The sequence below is a fragment of the Volvox carteri genome (genome assembly GCF_000143455.1).
Source record: "Volvox carteri f. nagariensis unplaced genomic scaffold VOLCAscaffold_62, whole genome shotgun sequence".
Classification (NCBI taxonomy): Eukaryota; Viridiplantae; Chlorophyta; class Chlorophyceae; order Chlamydomonadales; family Volvocaceae; genus Volvox; species Volvox carteri.
The window spans coordinates 654,500-674,183 of NW_003307605.1; the positions used below are offsets into that span (position 1 = coordinate 654,500).

Consider the following 19,684-nt stretch of genomic DNA (forward strand, 5'->3'; position numbering starts at 1 on the left):
TGCTTGAATCTGCTCCTTCGTGCTCTTACCCCATATCCCCCTCAGGTGCTCAAGCGCGTGGGTCAGGAGTGTGAGGCGCACGGGGTGGTGTACTGGACGGCGGCACGTGACGGGGACTTCTTCCAGGTGGGCTGCCTCCAGGGGGGTGCTTGGGTAGGGCCATCGGGGTGCCTAATGCGAGCAGCTACAAGCAGCAGCAGCTCCTAAAGCGAGCAGCTGTGTAGGGTGCTTGAGGTGATGGGACTAGCTTGCGGCTGTCTGTCGTGAGAGAAGCATCCTCCCCGCTTCTCTCAGAGGATGTAACCGCACCTAACGCACACTCGCTCATACAGCGAGCGCGCATGCGCGCACATACAGTACACGCTCGTCATTTCCTGTCCGCCAGGTGTGGTGGCCTTGACAGATGATTCTGAAGTCCTGGCGTGTGTTGTCCTCGTGTCTAGTCCCCGGGCGTGGCCTATCCTCCTCCTAGACCGTCCCGCGTATTATTGTCTGTATGTTGTACGTACAACAGTGTGTGTATGTGTTTTACACCTTATCCGTACATTGGCAACCCCCCACCTCGTATCGAACACGAAGCGGAGGGGATGTCTCCTCGGTTGCGTTACTGCTGTCCGTTGCCCGACCTGGATGTGCGCACGCCAATGCCGTCCTCACACGGTATAATGTACAGGTCCGGCGTCCGTACTCGATTCGTACGAAGCGCGGCGGCGGCAGCACGGGCGCGGGCACCATGCGACAGCAGCTGGAGGAAAACGCTAAGCGGGTGCGTGCGCGGGGAGGAGGCGTGCTCATCGGGTGAAGAGTGGGGGAAAGGGCCGGTGTTAAGGGCGTGTGGGATGTAAAGGGGATATTAGAGCATACGACACGAGCTTAGGAAGGAGGGAGGAAGCGCATGGTTCTGTGCAATGAAGGTTGAGGACAAGAAGGGCACACAAATTTGTATGAATTCAGACTCGTGGGGGATTGTCAGGGCGGGGGCGATGGTATGAGGATCAAGAAGGGGAAAAGGATGAGTCAGGAAGGCTCTTATCACCGCCTTTGAACTGGGTTGTCCCGAATCGTCAAGTTCCTGTCTCTCGAGTTGAGTGATTAGCGTTGTGGTGATCAACGGAGCGGGGCAGATCTGCTGACCCTTTGCTTTGCTCTGCCTTGCCTGTTTTGTTGTTATAGCTGTATAGCTACGTTTTGCCCGGGCCCTGAACGGCCGCTCCCGCACTCACACTGCCCGTTCCCCCTCCCCGGCCGTCTGAACCTCCAACCGCCCACAGGGTGCGACGAACGAGGATTTGGGTGGCGGCAAACCCGATGTCATCATCGCGGACATCTATGCAACAGCGGCGCTCGTCCAGGTCGCATCAGAGGCTCCCCATGACGCGTTTTACCGCTCGTCAAATCTGGTGCTGTATTTGGACGAGCCAAACATGGGCATCCACCTGGACAAGGAGGTCAGTCGGAGAAAGGGTTATGTGACAAGGTGTCCTCCTTGGGTTAGCCAGTCAGCTTGAGGTCGGGAGAGAGAGAAGAGAGAGGAGGGAGAGAGAGGAGGTCGGGAGATTTAACTTTTCCGGTGTGAAAGTGTCCCTTCTGTTTCCTTGTCCTCTTTTGCGTACCAGTTATGTGTAACCGTACGTCGACTCGTTCCTCGCCTAGCTCTTTCCTATCAGACGCTGTCTTTGTCCTTTCCCTCCTTCGCGAGGTTTGTTGCTTCATCTCTTTCCCAGCAACTCGCCTACTCACTTGCGGTCATGCTGCATGTATATCTGTGCCCGCAGGTCCGGCAAGTCGTGCGTCAGATCATGTCCTTTGCTCCCCCGACCACCATCCTGGCCTCAGCCACCCTGCCCGGTTGGGACGACCTGCCGGCCTGGTGGAAGGGAAGCGGGGCAACCGCGGCCACGCACGCCGTCATCACGCAGGTGTGTATGCAGGGTATATACAGTTACAGTTACAAGTGCCGCACGAGTGCGGGGGGGGGTCCGTCAAAGCCGGGAGGCCATGGACTATATATATTGAAAGTTGATTACACCGTACAACCGACGGCGGTTTGGGTCCTGCCAACTAGACCCCTCCTCATCCAGTCACCCGACATCCGTAGAGACAGATCAGCCATCACACCATCTCAGCATGCGAAACGTAGTCCATCAACTAGACCTCATCTCCACACCTCAGCAGCGTTAGTAAACCTAGACCTCCCGAACAATGTCGGGGGTCTGACCAGGAATCGAACCCAGAACCTTCATATACACGAAGGTGTCACCAGACTAGACCATATATGTATGTATGTGCGTGCGTGCGCGTGTGGATACATGTGGGGGGATTGGTAGTGGTGGACGCGATGTGGTACCAAGTGGCGCTTTGAAGAGGAAAGGAAGTCCCAAATAGATTGGAGCGCATGGCGTAGCAATGAAATGGTGTCCATAGCCATATCCGTACACACCTATGTGGATCCTGTGATCACCAGCTGGTCCCTGCCGTACATCTCATATCCCGTTTTCCCCAATTTCCTCGATCATATCCACACTGCGATATGGCATTTACATGAATAATAGTAAGAATAGGTTTTTTTGTGGCGTTTTTAGATGACTGTTTCTTGGGTAAGCCCTCGTCCGTTTGGTGTCCTTCAGGCCCCCTCATGGCTCGTATGCTCTCCCGTTGCATCTTTGGAGGGTTAATGTGGGGGGTGATGTTGGGGGATATCGCATCTCGAGAAGGTGTAACGCATGCACATGTTCCTGGCTTCTCCGCTTCCGCGTGTCCCTCGTGTCATGCCACAGGAGCCGTACGAGTTGCCCACGTGTCGGCTTACCGTCCTTGATGACGTGTCCGGACAACTAGTGCCCGTATCCCCCCTGGAGCTGTTCGACGATGTGGGTCAGCTGGCGACCACCCTGGAGAGAAGTCCACGAGCCAGAGTGCTGTTGCTGCGTTACTTCACGTCCGAGCAGGCCAACCAGCTGTTAGGGCTGGAGGCGGGAGCACCGGCGGCAGCGGCGAACAGATCGGAGGCGAAGGCCAGTCCTGACGGGAAGAAGGCGGGAGCGGCAGCTGTGGCTAATGGCAGCGGCGGGACGGCGGGGGCGGAGGAGGAGGGGAAGGAGAAAAAGAAGAAGGAAAAGAAAGAGAAGAAGATTAGCAAGAAAGGAAAGGAAGAGGAACCGGACGAACGAGGTCAGGAGGTGCAGGGAGAGGAAAGAAAGGAGCAGCCGCAGCAGCAGGAGGAGGAGGAGGAGCAAGAGCAGGACGAAGGGTGGAAGATGCTGGACCTCGTGAGTTGGGAACTGCGGAGAAGGAGGGCTTTGTAGGCTGCTGCTTCGGGGACCCTAAAAAGCCATGTTGGCATGGGAATGGTAGTTGATTGTGCTGCCGGGTAATGGTTTCGGATGAAAGTAAAAAGTAGATGCCCGACCCGGGAGATGCGTGTTGAGTTGGAGGCAGGAGGGGGGATTGGCGGGGCGCCAGACAGATACGATGTCCGCCGCATGCGGACGGCATAGGGCCACATTTTGGCGGGAGGATGTGTTGCCCACCTACCTCCCCCCCTCCTCTCCTCTCTCTCTTGTCCCTTGCATCATGGATTCCCTCTCCTCACTGACTCCCTCACTTTGGACGCCGGCAGTTGTTTTCTTAGGCTGGGCACATGATAACTCCCTCTCTTCTTTCCCCAACCTCCAACAGGACGTTCGTGGCCTCCGGTCCGAGCTGCTGGAGCCCGCGCTGAGGGCTCTGAGCACTCAGCCGGACAGGTTCCAGGAGCTGAGGGAGGCCTGGAGGCAGCCGGCCGTACCCGCACCGGGAGACATGCGGGACGTGCTGTCCAAGCAGGTGAGGTGGGGGAGTGGAGTGAGGGGTCGACTGTGGGACGGTTGGTTGTCTGGAGATGGGAGTTGGTGGGGGGTGGGTGGGTGTGCGGGTGGGTGCAGATGGGTGCAGGTGGGTGCGCGTGCCGTCCGCACTGGCGACAACCCGTCAGGAGATCGTCCTGTATCGCCCTGTAATTATGATGCTAAGTATCATTGTATCATTGCACGTGTCGTCCTCTTTCGTCGTCGTAATCCTAAGTCGACGTCACACAATTTTTTGTTTCCATGACATGTTTCATGTTTGTGTAACGGTTAATGTTCCCGTTTTTTGTTTTTCGTTTCCTTTCAATTACTAACCTCTTGTCAGGATTTGCCGCCACCACAGCATGGATCTCCTCCCTTTTTTCATCCCCCTTTCCTCCAGTATGTACTTGACGCCCTTTCCATCGTGGCTTTTTCGTGGTTCCTCCTTGCCTTCCTTGTTGTGCCTTCTTTCATATTTTACTTCTCTCCTCCGCCCTTCGGAACGACGAATAGTTGCGTTGGTAGTTTTGTTTTTGCTTTGGACTCCCTGGCAGTTGGTGCTTCGAACGTCGACAGGTTGTCAAGCTTTGACTTTTGCATCACATGACCAGGGATTATCCCCTCCCCCGGTTCCAATCGCTACAGGGAGTGACACTGGTGGCCACTATGGAGCCCAGGAAACTGGCGCTGAAGCTCGCAGGAAAATCTCCCGCCGATCAGGAGCGCTGGGCGGCGGAGGCGCATGCTCTACGCGCCAAGGTGCGCGAGGCCGCTGCCGACAAGCGCGCTGCCGACAAGGCGCGCGAGCGCGCTGCCAAGCGCGGCGACGAGGAGGGCGGTCGCGCGGGTGTGCGTGATGACGGACTGAGCGGTGCCGGTCGTGTGGCGCTGCGGCCGGGTTTGACGGTCTGGGCTGACGAGGCGGATGACGTGACGGATGTTGACACGCTTGTGATGCTGTCCAAGGGTGTGGCGTACACGGCCAGTAAGGATGTGGAGCCGCTGGTGAAGCGGTTGTACCAGCAGGTGGGCTGGATGGAATGGATGGATGGCGGCGGGGTGGGGACACGTGGGTGATTTGTTATGGCATGTGGGGTGTTTGAGCGTCTTGAGTTCCCGGTTCTGCGTTCTTTTGCACTACCGATACCTTGTACAAAACAATACCATGTACACACGCATGGCATTACACCTGCGCACGCACATGCAGGCGCTGTTGTACGTGCCCGAGCGGGCCGGAACCCGGCCACCGTTGCACACGCTCGTCGTGGACTATTCGGCGGTGTACGGCACGGACTGCCCCGCCGTCGACACCATCATCCTGTGCAGCGACCTGGCGGAGCACCTCAGCTGGGAGGACCACCAGCAGTTCATGGGTCGCCTCCGCCGCGACGGCACTGTCATCTACCCCTCAATGGGCCTTTTGCGGCGGGCCGTACTGGGCGGCGGGCGGCAGCAGTGGGCAGAGCGCGAGGGTGGGCGCCAGGAGCAGCAGCGCCGGCAGGTGGAGGAGGTCCTTGATCGGCACGTAGCGCCGACGACGGAGGGAGCAGCCGCTGACGCCACCAAGGCCGCGACCCGGGAGCTGCTGCGGCTGGTCCGACCTGGTAGCTTGTCGCGGGCTGACGTGGCGAGTCTCGTACTGATGTACGCACTGCGTGACGTGGTTAGGGTATCCGCCGGCAGTGGTGCTACCCAGCTTTGCGCAGCGGCGCTGCGGCGGCTGAAGCAATGGGGACCATTGAAGCCGCTGCAGCTGCTGGAGTTCCTTAAGCTGAACCGAGCGGCAGAGCAGCGTCGACTGGTTTCGGCGCTGGAGGAGCTTTGCATGGCCCCCGCAGGGCCCGACAGTACAGCAGCCTTGTTGCCGTGCGCCGGCAGGCTCTTGCAGCTGCTGGCGGAGGAGGAGCTCGTGGAGGAGGAGGGAATGGCGATGTGGTGCGAGGCGGCGGCGGCGGCGGCACTGCAGGGCCCCGCAGGTGCGCCGGGTGCAGGGCAAGCGGCGGCGGCGGCGACGGCGGCGTTCCAGAAAGCCGCCACTGCAGTGCGAAACTGGCTCCAGGAAGGGTCTGAGGAGGAGGAAGACTAGCAGTAGGAGGCGGGATCTGGAATCTGGAGCAGATTACGGAGGATGTGCCGGATCTGCGGCAGAGAGGAGGATTTAGCTAACGGGAGGCCGATTGGGGAGATAGCTTCTGGGAGATGATTTGAGGGAGGCGGATTAAGGAGGGTGTGTCAGTGTAGTTAGGACTGTCTAGCTGACGTCATGTTTGGCTGGAAGTATAACAAAGGGGCGGTGGGCGCAAGGAGCGCGCATCACTTGTTACCGCTTTCTTCATTTTCCTTCCAAGTGCGGTGTGGTGTGTCCTTTCATTTCTGTGCACCGGTCCGGTTTTGTGCACTGGCCCCTGCCCGCCAGGATGCATGCATGGGCTTGGCCAAATTGGCATGGATTGGATTGGCATGGAATTGGCATGGAAAGTGCTAGTAGCGTGCAGCATAGCGGATAGCGGGAGGGTGTTTATCGCAGGGATGTGTGTGCGGGGTGTGTGGTTTCGCTGCTTGGATAGGCGCGGGTGCTGATGATTTAGCGTTGATTCTGGGGCCGATGGGGCCTGAGATGGGGTCGCACCTTGGACTGGATGTCTCCGTAGCTGGCCGCTGATTTGTGTGCTGCTGCCCCTGCTGTGGCTGCTTCGGGTCCTCGAGGTATGAGTGGGGCCGCGTACAGGTGCGGCTGAACGGTTATTTAGGACAAATATAGAGGCTTTTTTCCGGATCGTCGGCAGCAATGCTGACGATAACAACAAAACGCATATCCCGAACTTAGATCGCATCGCACGGATCGAGAGATCAGGCCACTGCGCCAAAGAAAGAGAAAAAAAGGTTGGGACAGCGGGGGAGGGGATGTGAGTGGGACGCAGGGCGCAAGGCTCGGACCCCGGGCTTCGCTGCTTGGGGGGGTGTCTTTCACTCTGTGGGCTCATGGTGTGTTCTATCTCCGCCTCTGGCTTTCCTGGGGGCTGTATTGTTTGCTCGACACGTTGTACCTGCTATTAAATTGACCTCGATTGACATGCCGAGCTGGACTGGGTCATTGGGCTTCTCTCGCTTCGGATAGGGGTCATGCTGCGTCGGCATAGTGCCGCAGTGCGACCCGGTCGGTGCGCAGTACGTTGTTGCCAACGATGGTGGCAGGGCTCCAGATATCCACGTCTGAGGCGATGTTTGACGGAGCTGTCGTCAAAGCATACCAGGATGCGAGTTATAGTGTAATGGAGAGCTCATGCTATTTGCTATAGTCACGTGTATGTGTGTGTGTCTCTGTTGTTGCTTGTTTGGTGCGGGCTTTGCTTTACGTGGAAGCTTTGATCAACCTGGTTGGATTCGGACTCCGACTCGAATGGAAGTCCGTCCGTTCTTGCGGCTTCGGGAGGAGTCGACTCGTCGTTCTCGTTCTGTGTTTTCGTAGCATATGACTTGGGGAATACCACTGGCTGGTCGGACGGAAGCGGCATACGTTGCAGTGGCGTGAGTCCTCGTTGGAGGCAGTGATGTTGATTGTTAGTGCAACGACCGTACCGAAAGACATTGATTGACACGGGGATCCCGTCTTTCTTTGTCCTACGGCGAACGAGCCGTTGTCGTCGTTGCGGTCTATGTGGTGTGGCTGTGGGCCCTGGCGATGGCAGCTGCTCGTGGATGACGACGACAATCATAGCGACGGAGTGGAGTGTATCGCAGTTTGTGTGCGCGCAAGTGCTTGGGTGAATGTCGAGGCAGTAGCAGCATTCGGCGGTGAATCTACAGTAGAAACAGGCACATTACCCTTGTTGCCGAGGCTTTAGGAAGGGACGTCCGGGGGACTTATGAATGGTTCGGTTCCTACAGACGGCAAGCCTATTAGGTTGTAGTGGTGTGTGTGGGGGGGGGAGGGCGGGATGAAGACATCGCAGGAAGCGTGTTGGGTACGTTTGTCGAGGCAATATTGCTATGAGACGCAGGGATTTTTGAATTCCAGATGGCTTTCGGCACAGTGGTACAGAAGAGTAAGAATGTCATATTGTGGTGTGGCAGCAGGGCTAAGCAAGTTACCAGGGTATATGTAAACGTCCCGGACCCCTAGGGACCCCAATATGTACGACACCGGACCCCGGTATTTGGCTGGGTATCTAGGTCTTAGGGGCCCCAGGCAAAATAGCAGGGCGTAAGCGCGTTTTCAAGAATCCTGATTGATATTGCTAAACAACTTATAATTATGGAACGTCTGCAGTGAAGCAGGAGTCGCACCAGGGGCCTGACTGCAAACTGCTAGTACTGACGAGCTTGCTCGGCCGCCCAGTCCGCGGTCCAGGCCGGCTGCAGCAGACACAAACGCAGCTTGCCAGCCTTCAGCCCGTTGGTTTTGCGGTCTGGCGTCGCTGCACAAACACACACACGGGAAACAGTGCCGTCTGCACCGTACACATTGCCTATGGCGCCCCTTCGGGCATTGACCTGCCCATTCGGGCACCTGCTCATGCACCCTCGACACCCCCCTAAAGCCTAGCTCGACACAATTCCTCAAAGCCCTCAGCACTAAGCCTCTGGCGATCTAAGTGACAAAGGCTGTGTGGCAGCGCAGGAACTTGACGTCGCCCAGTGCCTTAGTTAGGATGTCAGCCACCATGTTGTCGGTGGTGCAATAGCTGAGCTTCACCTCACCACGCACGGCCCTTTCGCGCAAGATATGGAGGTGCACGTTGATGTGCTCGGAGCGCACCGATGTGATGGGGTTGTTACCGAGGCTGAGCGTGCTTAGCCAAGATCACGCACTGCGAAGCAAGCAGCTATGGCCGCCTTGGCGGCCGTGACCATTTGCAGGTTGTCCGCTGCCACCAGCATGTCATCCACGTGCACGAGCACGTAAGTCGAGCCGTAGGGCCCGCACTTGACAAACAGCGCGGGGTCGGACATAGACGGCTCGTAGCCTAGCTTGCCTAGCTCCGCCGCCAGTTTCTCATACCAGCAACGTGGGGCTTGTGTGAGGCTGTAGACAGGCTATAACAGCCGGCATGCCGGCATCGGGTCGCCATTGCTGTAACCCAGCGGCTGTTGCATCCACAGCTCCTCTGCCAGGTCGCCATTCAGGGAAGCCGTTTTGACGTCCATCTGATGGACCGTCATACCCCTGGCCGCTGCCACAGCCAGAAGTGCCCGCAGGGAGGCTGCATGCGTGGTGGGCGCAAACATTGACCCTGCACTGTTTGCCTCCGCCACCACCATTGCCGTCAGGCACGTTAAACTCAGCGCGTTCGGTGCTACCACCCGACGCTTTGTTAAGCAGCGGTGGACTTCCCGACACCCTGCCGCCGCCACTGCTGCTGTTGTCGGGGGGCTGTCTGTCACTGACCGGGGCCAGCAGTGGGTGCAGGACCTGCCGGTGACTGCGGGTGTTGGGACGGAGAGGTAGTGCTGGGGTCGCCGGGGGTGGGGCGTCCACTGGAGCCTGCAGCATGGCAGACGGTGTAGAGCCGCTGAGGGGGTCGCTGCTGCCGGGACGGGCGGGGCTGGTGCCGAAGGCGGTGCCCGCCCGTTGCAACACCGGTCCATGGTGATCATCGTTGAAGGTAACATGGCTGCTTACCGTCACCTTGCCCTCGACGAGGATGCGGTGGGCGGTTGCAGTGGCTGTTGCCGTAACCTTCACGGTGACACAGGCCTCGCAGACGGCCTCCGCCGCCTGTCATAGTGCCGCTGGAGTGACCTGTGGTCCCTGCACCAGCTGCTTGCTGATCAGCTGCTCCAGCATGTGGTAACCTAAGTGGCCGTACTGGCGGTGCAGGTGCTGTGCTGCCGCGAGTTCGGCAACTGAGCATTCGGCGGCGCCGGGACTCCCATTGCCCAGTTGCCCTTTGTCGTTGCTGTCGCTGTTCGGTTGGCCTCCGCCGGTGTTACTGTTGGCAGTGCTGCCACCGCGGGTGCTGGGGGCGTCGGTGGCACTTCCACCAGCACCACTACCTCCGCCAGCTCTGTCTCCCGTGGTGCCGAGCATGTTGACTGTGATTTTGGTCGGCGCCAGCAGGTCCACGTCCATGACGTAATGTCCACGTTCGTTCCATGCAGTGATAGACGAGCTGTTGTACGGGAGCCCTACACACGAGAACCGGCGGCCCGTCATGTCCGTGCCGAACGTGACCAAGCAGCCGCGCGTCATGAGAAGGTCGACAGACATCAGAGTGAGGCCCGAGCGTAGTGTCCGTCGCGCGTCCGCAGGTGCAGCTCCCCTGTTCCCACCACATCGGCCAGCTGGTTATTGCCCCACTTGATCTGCTGTGGTGTGCCGGCGGGGACGTAGTCATGCAGCAGGGAGGCGGTCACCCCTGAGGAGGTACGGTAAGCCAGAGTCGAGGACGACCCGTGAGCTGCTGTCGTCGATGACCAGCACCGTGGCACGGTTCTGGCGTGAGCTTCTTCCGCTGCTGCCTGAGCCGCTGCCACTGCTTCCGCCAGCGACACTGCAGGCGGAAGCAGCCTGCAGTGTCACCGCCGTTGCGGTGGCCGTTGCCGTGTCTAACACAGCCACGTTCACGTGCCCTGTCGCCCCTGCTGTTACCGACATTGCCGCTGCCGGTGCCTCCGCCGCCACCATCACGATGGCGGTTGCCGCTGCCACTGCTGCCGGTGCCGGCACTGCATGGCTGCTCGAATGCGTTGCTGCGGTAGAGACTGACGGACTCATTCGCCAGCCTAACGGGGCATTCGCGAACGTAGTGACCAGGCTGTCCACAGTAGTGGCAAATGTCATGTATGCACGCAGCTTACTTGTACAACATCACCGCGGCAATCCACGAGGGGGACACGCCGGACAGGGCAACGGCCACGCACGCGGCCGTTATGCAGCTGTGGATCGCGGCTGCCGGCAGCCTCCGCGCCGATACGGCCATCACTCTAATATATGACTACGGCATGGACGCCACCACCGTCCTGGCCGCAGACCAAGACTTCGCACACTCGGTGCTAACCACCGCAGCACAAGCGCGAGCGTCGGGCGCCCTCCTTCCTACGACGCCAACGAAACGTCCGGCCGCCAGCCTGGCCGCGCCCGATTCGTATGGCCCCCCTGCACGTGACTCTACACCATCACGTGCGCACCAACTGGAAGGGTGTACGTCGGCCAATCCAAGAATCCTCAACGGCGCTTCGACGCTCATGCCTGTGCCCCACCCATCCGAATGAAGGACGACGTCCGCCTCTACCAACCCTTCCGGGACCACTTCCACTTGACATGCCTCATGTCCACCGCGAATCCAAGACTCACCGATAAGATGGAGGCGTTCTACATTGCTCAGTATAACTGCCTTGGGCCGGACGGCTACAATGTGCTGCGCGGGCCTCCTTCCGCCAGCCCGACCTTCTACACGATGACCCAAAAACGTGCTGGTACCGCACACACGCCCGCCGCCGCATTACAAGAGACCGCCCAACTGACGCTTACGATGCCGAGTGAGCGACCCGCGACCTGGCACTTAACGGATGGTGTCTTGGCGCGTTCTGCGCTACCGTTGTGGTCATAGAGCACTGGCTGTTGTTAGGCACCCACGCACTTAACATTGCATACATGTCCGTGGGATACTCTTGTGCGAACAGCGGCTGGTGCCCATACCGACACCAGCGTTTTGGGTGGTATGCTGCTCCTTACAAGGACTGCTCGCAGCGTGGTAGCGTGCGAGTTTACCTATCATGATGTTTGTTTGCATATCCCTCCAAGCGAGAGGGCTTGAACCTATGCTGATGTTCGTTACAAGAAGTGAACTGAGGACTGATGCTACACGTCATGTATACGCGTTGCTTAGCTTGCAACGGGACGCGCCCACGATGAAAGGTATGCACGTAAATTCGCCCGTGCGCCGAACGCCTTGTAACGCTTCAACTACACTCACAATATCCTGCCACATTATGTTTCACCGACGTACTTCGGCACCTTCCACATCTATATATAATTTTCGTACGCGGGCAGCTGCTTCACCAGGACCCCAGTGTTTTGCCTGGGACCCCTAAGACCTAGATACCCAGCCAAATACCGGGTCCTGTGTCGTACATATCGGGGTCCCTAGGGGTCCGGGACGTTTACATATATGCATGATGGCCGGCACCAGTTTTTTTTCATTTTTGCCCGTCAATTTTCCAGTCCGAACGGAGGAATAGATTTTTAGTCGCGGGAATAAAAGTATTCCGAATCTTTAAGGCGCTGGGGGGGGCTACGCCCCCCCCAGACCCCCCCCATAAGTTATAATTTAGTTCGTACAAACACAGGGGTTGGGGAATGTCACAACACGCGCACACCACAATCGCTCCTCTTGCACGCCAGGAAGCGGGGGGCACTTGGACGCTTTGACAGGAACCCCGGTTGCACGGGCGACTGCTGTTGCAGGGCCCAAGCAAACACAGACCGGAATGAGGCTGGAGGAATGAACTTGTACGGTCGGAACATTATTTATTCTTAATTTTCAGGAACGCGAACAATTTTTTATTCCGAATTCGGATTATATTCCGCAAAAGAAAAACGCTGGCCGGCACACTCCGTGCAGACAAAATCGTTAACGTAATAGTGCACCGGATGGCTTAATTCTCTAATGGTGAAGAAGTCATTGAAGAGGGTTTGGCGGTAGGGAGTTCCTCCTCAAGATGGCAGTGAGGCATATGACGAACAAAATTAAAGAGGTACATCACTCCTTTGCCGGTCTTGGAGTAACATCTTTATGACTGAGCAAACAGCAGTGGGGAGCGGGTAGACGGCAGATTAAGATTCCACGGGGTCCTGGGAGAACGGCTTAGAATCTGAACCAGACTCTCAAGTACCTGAACGCACATTTTCCGTCCATTGCAACGTAGGCAGCGTACATCGAAGTGTACGGCAAACGCGTCCAGACTTTGACTTATTTTTTCAGACCCAAAGTCACCTTCAGCATTGAACATTAATTGTTTGGTGTCTCAAGCAGCGAACGAATCTTTAGCCACAACCAGAATAGTCTACGTTGCCACCCACCCACACGATACAATCTACAAGCATGAGATGGCAGCCAGCCTACGTCCCCCCGGGTGGGGCATATGCGCGTTCGTTGTTAGCCACATGTTGAGATGACGAGCGTGAACAGGCCGATAGGTTGACGCGACCCGAAGGTATCCAAATCGATAGCCAATCACCAATTACCAACACACCGCGTCGCAGGAAAACATAATAACCTGTTTTCCCCCCTCCTGGCCAGGTCCTGGCCGTACAGGACAGGCACAAACCCGCCTGTCAACACACATCACGGGCGGCAACCCCGACCATGCCCATAAATTATGTCCATAAGCTAATGTTTGCAGACGTAATAACGGAGCCCCTCCTAACGCCAACATCAACGGGCCAGGGCCTTCAGGCCAGGCCAGGCCAGGCGACTCCACCCCCTTCACCACCTCCACCCATCCACCCTGGCTATCTTCACCTTCCGCAGCTCCGGAACCTGCTACGGCCAACCACAAATCGTTGGCTGCACGCGCGCGATAGTGCCGTTTTCATCATACTTGCATACTGTTGCATAGCGCACCATCGCCATGATTGCGAACGCGCACACGGCATGCTACCACGTCCATGTCGCAGAGCCGCCCCCTCCTCACTTCTCCTCCACCTTCTTAATTTCTGCCACGTTGAAGACCTCCCCAGTAGTGCCGAACAACGCGATTTTGCAGAGCTTGGTCGTCTCTTCGCCTTCCTGGTTGTCTTCAATAAAGACTGGCTCATAGACGCACCGACAAGAAGGCCACGGACAGCGGGCACATGGTAGGAGGCAGGCGGCAAAAAGCGCATGCGGGCCGCGTCAGCAAGAGAAAAAGGTCACACAGAAGAGACCAGGCAGGAGACGTGGGACTCAATACCAAATGCAAGCGGAGAGCTAATACGCGAAGGACGGCGTGGTGACAAGCAAGTGCAAACGAAGACGACATTGCCGCCACGGATAAAAAAAACGCAGCGCGATGCTTACTACTGAGAACGTCCACGTTGTTGAATTTCATGAGCTTGAGGGGGATGGGGTCGCCCTTCGCCAGCTGGGCCGGCGTTAGGTCAAGCTCCTGGGCACAGGGCACTGAGGAAGTGTCACTGAACCTGCACCGCAGGAATCGCGGGGGGGGGGGGAAGGGCCCGGGTCGATTCAGGTACAGTTAGGTCCGATCAGCGGGGAGGCAATTCTTACGGATAGGCAATTCTTACGCAAGGGGCGGTATGTAGCTGCAAAGAGTCCGTATCGGCGGGGAAACCTGTGGGGGGGGGAGGACGGAAGGCGGTGGGGGTTTGGCCGCATGCGAGGTGGGGATGGGTGTGAGCGGCGAAAGCGTTTACGTGGTTTAGCTGAAAAAAGGTTCATCTGTGCACATCCCGCTGGGCGCATAAGCAGTTGGCCAAAAATCGGATATTGGGAAAACTGCGTGAAACGGAACTCAACAGTTGGCAATCGTTATGAGGGCGCATGGAGGATTTGGTTGAAGTGCAGCAGTCGCGCAGTGTTTGTGTTTTCGGGAAACCGTGCAGCTTCCTGGACGTCCGCCGCCAATTTGGTCATGTGATTATGTGTGGAGGACTTCGACCACAACAGAAAGGAGTTGCATACGGTTGGTCGCCTGGGTGCGGCAGCCCAGCGGCTCGCTGACAGGGAGGAAGGTTGTGCTCCAGCTCTAGCGCATGCGTACGGGGTGGCCTCGGAAAACCACAAATCCAAGAGTCCCGAGCTGAAATCAGCTGACCCACATCGCAATACAAGCGCCCGTTGCTACTCTAGGAAAACCAAACCACATCATCCGCGCTTCCCGAGCCGCCCAGATAGCTCAGAAGATGTCCCTCCTACTCTTCTCCACCTTCCCTTCTCTGTGGCCTCAGGGGGGCCCCTGCATATGCATGGTCCCCCCCCTCATTTCAAGGCGGACTAAGGTTGCAAGACTTCCGGTGCAGGAACAGGAGGTGTCGACGCAGATATGAAGGCTCGGGCCCTATTCCCCGGCTTTGATATGGAACCCTAACTCTCTCCTGTCCTCACCCCAAGCTGGGCCGGTTTGTGTATAGCTTCACGTGCTTGGGTGCCTTAGCCTCGTCAATCGCTTTAATGACGATGCTCTGCAGGCGAACACGCTGCGTGAAGCGGATGTTGAGCAGCAGCTGCTCGTCTGTGTCCGATTCCAAGTACAGCTCGTCCTGCTCTCGGTAGCCCTGCTTCATCGCCAAAGCAGCTCCGTGGTTGGGGGCCTCATTCAAGCATTCTAATGATGAAAAATCAATGTGATCCAGCAGATCCTTTGCCATAGCACACGCGATGAGTTGAAAGCTGCTGAAGTGCCCGCCAAAAGCCACCCCAAAGGCTGGTGAAGTTGAGGTTCGAGGCTTTATTTAAAATAACTTGCACCGGGGCACTTGGGGGATGTGTATACAATGATCTGCCTTTCGGCGTTCGGCCCCGAGGAAAGCACTCGTCCTGAGGCCAGTCCCCAAATAGTGTCCTTGTAATGCACTAATCGGACTAAATATCGGTTCCAGAAAAGAAAGCTTTGATAGGTTTCCAACCTATGTCCATGATGCCACTAGCTTTCAGCCTTTCACGCCGATGTACGGCCCAATCCCGGAAACCGCATGCACGGTGCCACAGGCTCGTCGTTCCCTACCGTCTGCAATCGTCACATACGATATGTTTCCGTTGGTTATTCCTTCGTAGCCTCTTTTTCGTGTGCTGCCTGCAACCTGGGAATCCGTCAGTTGTAACACGTCTGTGTCTCCACGGCAGCTGACAACACCTTTAATTTCTTTTTGCAACATAGCGCGAAGGCTTGGTTGATATACATTTTCAGGGTTCCCTTCGGGTTGTTTCGAGATTACGACGGAAGAGGAGCTTCCGCCATCCTAGGCCGAGACTCACCAGCTCTGCTTTGGCCGTCCTGGCGCAATGGGGCGCTGCAGGACGGCCTTCAACGCATACTCAGTTAAATTTAGCCCCTTTATCGAAGGTCGCATAGCCGTTGCCACTGCTCAAAACTTTGGCATCATCGGGAATGGCAAGCAATATGTGTTTGAGGTAAGAAACCGCCTTATGGAGCGCGTGAAACCATGGGCGGGGTACGTTCGCTTATTTTTTTTGTGCGTAACCATCTCGGCTCCTCCCCAGTCCTTGCCGCAAACATGTCGGCTTTCCCTCCGTCTTGTCTTCCCGTGTTTCTCTGCTTTCTGTTTTTACCCCTCCCATCGTTCCCACTCATTCTCTTTTCTACCCCGAACCCGCCTCGCCTCGGCATGTTTCTTTCCCCGTCGCCATTCGGTTTTCGGCATTTGGTTTGGCCCGGATCCCAAGAAGTCCTCCCGTGCTGCTTCCTCTCCTCGCCATGCCTTCCCAGTTCCCATTCCCCTGCCTTCCAAACCCCCACCCGCCTTCCCCCCTCACACGCACAGGTGACCCCATTCGGCGCCATTGTGGAGGTCGCCCAGTACGACACGCAGGACGGGTTGTACGACTGCGCTTGGAGCGAAGCCAACGAGAATGTCCTGGTAGCGTCTTCGGGGGACGGGTCCATCAAGGTGTACGACACGGCACTGCCGCCGGCCGCCAATCCCGTACGGGTCTTCAAGGAGCACCGTCACGAGGTGCGGGCAGGGTAGGGTAGGGGGGGTTAGGTCGCGAAATCTCCTCCTAGAAATGACACTTGGGAATCTAGGATCTAATTCGCCATTTGTACGTTTGTGGCCACATCAAGCGCAGTAAACTCGAGTGGTGTGAAGCGTCACCGTTTAACAAAAGGAAAAGGTCGAATAAGAGGAAGTGAGAGTGAAGTGCGGGGAAACGGCGCTATTGTGTTGTGCTTTTGTACTGCATGAAACTGTTACTATACGATACCAACGACCCAATATTATATGAAGTGGAGGCTCTTGTGGTGCCGCAGAGGAATGAACAAATGAACTTGGGAATGTTGTGTTGAAGTGTGGTTGCCTTTATGCAATGTGGCAGGCCAGGGCAGGGCGCAGTGAACGCATGACTGTTTTTCACGACTGGTTTTTCTTAGTGCCGATACTTTGGATTCGCGTAGTAATGTTTTAGTAGGTAAAAACGATGGCTTCACTTGGGGCTGAGTGGCATTGATATACAGTACTGTAGAGGCTTGGGTTGGGCTGGATTGTGCTGGGTAGGTGGAGTTGGGCTGGGCTGGGCTGGGTGGTTTTTCTGTGGGTGGGATGTGGGTCATTGCTTTCCACGGGTTGGGTCCGCTCTCTGAGCACCTGGGCCGTGATGCGGGGTGGCGCGTAGCTGAACCAAATCCACCGAATATGGGTCGGGTGTTGGATGGCGGCGTGAGGGGCTCCTTCCTGAGTTCGAAGTCGGCCCCTAGGAGCGTCGTCACCTCCGTTGGCTGCTGCGGGCGGTGCGCCCCGCTTCTTGCAATTTACGGCGACCTGGTATTTCCCCCCCACCCACCCGACAACGCAACCCCCCCTCCTCCAGTGCTGCTCACTAGCCTGGAATCCTGCCAAGCGGGACCTGTTTCTCTCCTCCTCGTGGGACGACTCCGTCAAGCTCTGGACGCTGCAGGCCCCCGCGTCGTTGAGGACCTTCAGCGGACACACGTACTGCGCCTACCATGCCGCCTGGTGAGGTGTCAGTGCAAAGGTGTTCGGCGGGCGTGTGAGGTGGGGTGTGAGGTGGGGTGTGAGATGGGGTGTGAGGGGGGGTGTGAGGGGGGGTGTGAGGTGGGGTGTGAGGTGGGGTAGAGCATGGCGGATATCGGGGGCAGGCCGGGATAAGGCTTTTTGCCTTGCTCTGAAAGTAATGTCCTTGTTAATAATGGTGTTTCATTCTTTCCGTTCACGGCCTTTCAGCTTTTCAGAGGTAACAGAAACTTTAGAGCAGACCATGGTGAGATTATCTCCCTCCCGCTCCCCCCCGTGTTCCCCCGCCTCCGCAGGAATCCCCAGCAACCCGAGGTGTTTCTGTCCGCCTCCGGAGACACCACCGTGCGGGTTTGGGACCTCAGGCAGCCCGCACCCACCCTTGTACTGCCCGCGCATGGGTTTGAGGTACGCCGTACGCTGTACGGAAATTTTGGAGAAAAAGGAAGATGGACGCGGATAAGCAGATACACACGTGTGCGCGCTCGTGTTAAGCATTTAAATCATCAGAGTTGCGCATGCACGTGCGCTCAAGTACGTTTTACAGTCCCGTACTCGGTCCCACCCCCCCGAACATCCTGACGCGTGAATGCATGAATAAATGAATGATATTTCATCAAGTTTGTGCTTGTGTTTACGGATAATGTATATAATTGCTATGTTACCTGTTATCCAGGTTCTTGCCGCGGACTGGTGCAAGTACAACGACTGTTTGCTGGCCACGGGCAGTGTGGACAAGTCCATTAAGTTGTGGGACGTGCGGGCACCTGGTCGGGAGCTGCTCATGATGATGGGCCACAGGTGGGTGCCTGGGGTGTGTGTGGGGGAGTGGGAAGGGGGGGGAAATGATGGGGCCGGGACTACCGGGATGCCGGCTTGGCGAATGGGGTGCCGTTAACATCTCCATGAGACTGTGCCGTATATGACTGAAGGGTATTCCTGACACCTTTTGGGGTTGAAGTTGCTGATGATGAAGTGCGTTTCAACAAAGGCGCGTGACTGCGGGTATGCGGAATGGTAGTGAAACGAGGGACTGGATGGGGGTTTGGGTTTGAGGGTTTGAGGTATATTTGCAAATATGTGGCGGTGCGGGTATTTTTGTTCTGCAGGTATCTCCCACCCCCCTGCCGCACCGGTGCACCGGTGACATACCCCTCCCCCACGTCCCCGCTGAAAGACACCACTACAAACCCCGTGCCTTGATCTCTCTTGGAGTCGTCGTCCTCCCCATGGCCCCCCCCGCTCCTGCCTCTGTGGCTCTCTAGCCGGCCATTGTCCTGATCAATTCCCCTCTCCCCTCTTTTCCTCGGTCTCCCACCCACCTACCCACCCCCCGGTGTTGACCACCCACCCCTGCCGCGGTCTCGCCCTACCCGCGGTCTTGGCCCTGGGCCGGACCAACCCCCTGGGCACCCGGTTCGAACTCCGCCACCGCCACCGCTAAACCAACCGCTGTTGCCACCAGCTATGCCGTACGCCGCGTGCTGTTCTCGCCTCACGCCGAAAGCCTACTCATGTCATGTTCGTACGACATGACGGTCAAGCTCTGGGACACGTCATCACCTCAGGCGGCCCAGGGTGTGCCTCTGAGGTCCTGGGATCACCACTCGGAGTTTGCGGTGGGCATTGACTTTTCGACGCTGCGGGAGGGGCTGGTTGCGAGCGCGGGGTGGGATGAAAGCGTGTGGGTTTGGGATCAACGCGGCTTCCCGTCGCCCTAGGACATACATACGGGGCCTGGCTAGGTCTTGAATGCGGGGGATGATTGTGCCGGGGGGATGGGGAAATAGTTGCTACAGGAGGATACGGATGGGGGCACATAAGCGGTTGGGTTGGCGAGGTGCCTGGCGCATCGTGAGTTGGAGGTGTTATGGCACCAAGGGTGAGATTGAAGAAGTGCGCGGTGAGGCGGTGGGAGTGCGGGTGGGGGGTGGGGAGTGGGGGATTGGGCATTTTTCCAGTGGAGGCTTCTTTTTCCAGTTTGGGTGGGAGGGATGTTTCATGGGGTGACCTTCGACCTGGCTTCGGGCCGACTTCTTTACTGGCTACCGGCTTTTCCTGCTTTCCTAGCTACAGATGCAGCTACAGCACATCACATCACGACAGGCGTGTATGTGTATGTATGTGTGTGTATGTACGTTCGTGCCTCGGACCCGGTCAATCCTTGTGTAGGGGGGGAATGGGTCTAAATAGCCTCTCT

At 57.4% G+C, this 19,684-nt stretch overlaps 3 protein-coding genes across 3 annotated transcripts in view; 2 read left to right on the forward strand and 1 right to left on the reverse strand.

The window, feature by feature from the left end:
• VOLCADRAFT_97614 (uncharacterized protein) overlaps nt 1–12,278 on the forward strand; it is a gene marked incomplete at both ends in the record, with an annotated part of 35,959 nt that extends 23,681 nt beyond the window's left edge. The window contains 13 exons of the mRNA XM_002956527.1: nt 46–126; nt 674–766; nt 1,272–1,448; nt 1,776–1,919; nt 2,778–3,269; nt 3,679–3,825; nt 4,473–4,853; nt 5,035–5,803; nt 6,534–6,555; nt 9,649–9,874; nt 10,837–10,971; nt 11,045–11,309; nt 12,175–12,278. Of these exons, the coding sequence (XP_002956573.1) occupies nt 46–126; nt 674–766; nt 1,272–1,448; nt 1,776–1,919; nt 2,778–3,269; nt 3,679–3,825; nt 4,473–4,853; nt 5,035–5,803; nt 6,534–6,555; nt 9,649–9,874; nt 10,837–10,971; nt 11,045–11,309; nt 12,175–12,278 (3,036 nt within the window). The remainder of the gene's footprint in view (nt 1–45; nt 127–673; nt 767–1,271; nt 1,449–1,775; nt 1,920–2,777; nt 3,270–3,678; nt 3,826–4,472; nt 4,854–5,034; nt 5,804–6,533; nt 6,556–9,648; nt 9,875–10,836; nt 10,972–11,044; nt 11,310–12,174) is intronic.
• Nucleotides 12,279–13,462: 1,184 nt separating this feature from the next.
• VOLCADRAFT_109365 (uncharacterized protein) lies at nt 13,463–15,383 on the reverse strand (the record flags this gene model as incomplete). The annotated part of the gene is made up of 3 exons (XM_002956566.1): nt 14,879–15,383; nt 13,832–13,953; nt 13,463–13,581 (listed from the first exon to the last, which is right to left on the reverse strand). The coding sequence occupies exons 1-3, from the start codon at nt 15,139–15,141 to the stop codon at nt 13,463–13,465; spliced, it is 504 nt and encodes a 167-aa protein (XP_002956612.1). The 5' UTR covers nt 15,142–15,383.
• A 392-nt stretch (nt 15,384–15,775) lies between these two features.
• On the forward strand, nt 15,776–19,205 carry VOLCADRAFT_67171 (uncharacterized protein; the record flags this gene model as incomplete). The annotated part of the gene is made up of 6 exons (XM_002956528.1): nt 15,776–15,904; nt 16,276–16,467; nt 17,321–17,466; nt 17,781–17,892; nt 18,161–18,285; nt 18,950–19,205. 6 exons carry the CDS (start codon nt 15,776–15,778, stop codon nt 19,203–19,205), a joined length of 960 nt encoding a protein of 319 aa, XP_002956574.1.
• Nucleotides 19,206–19,684: the final 479 nt, after the last annotated feature.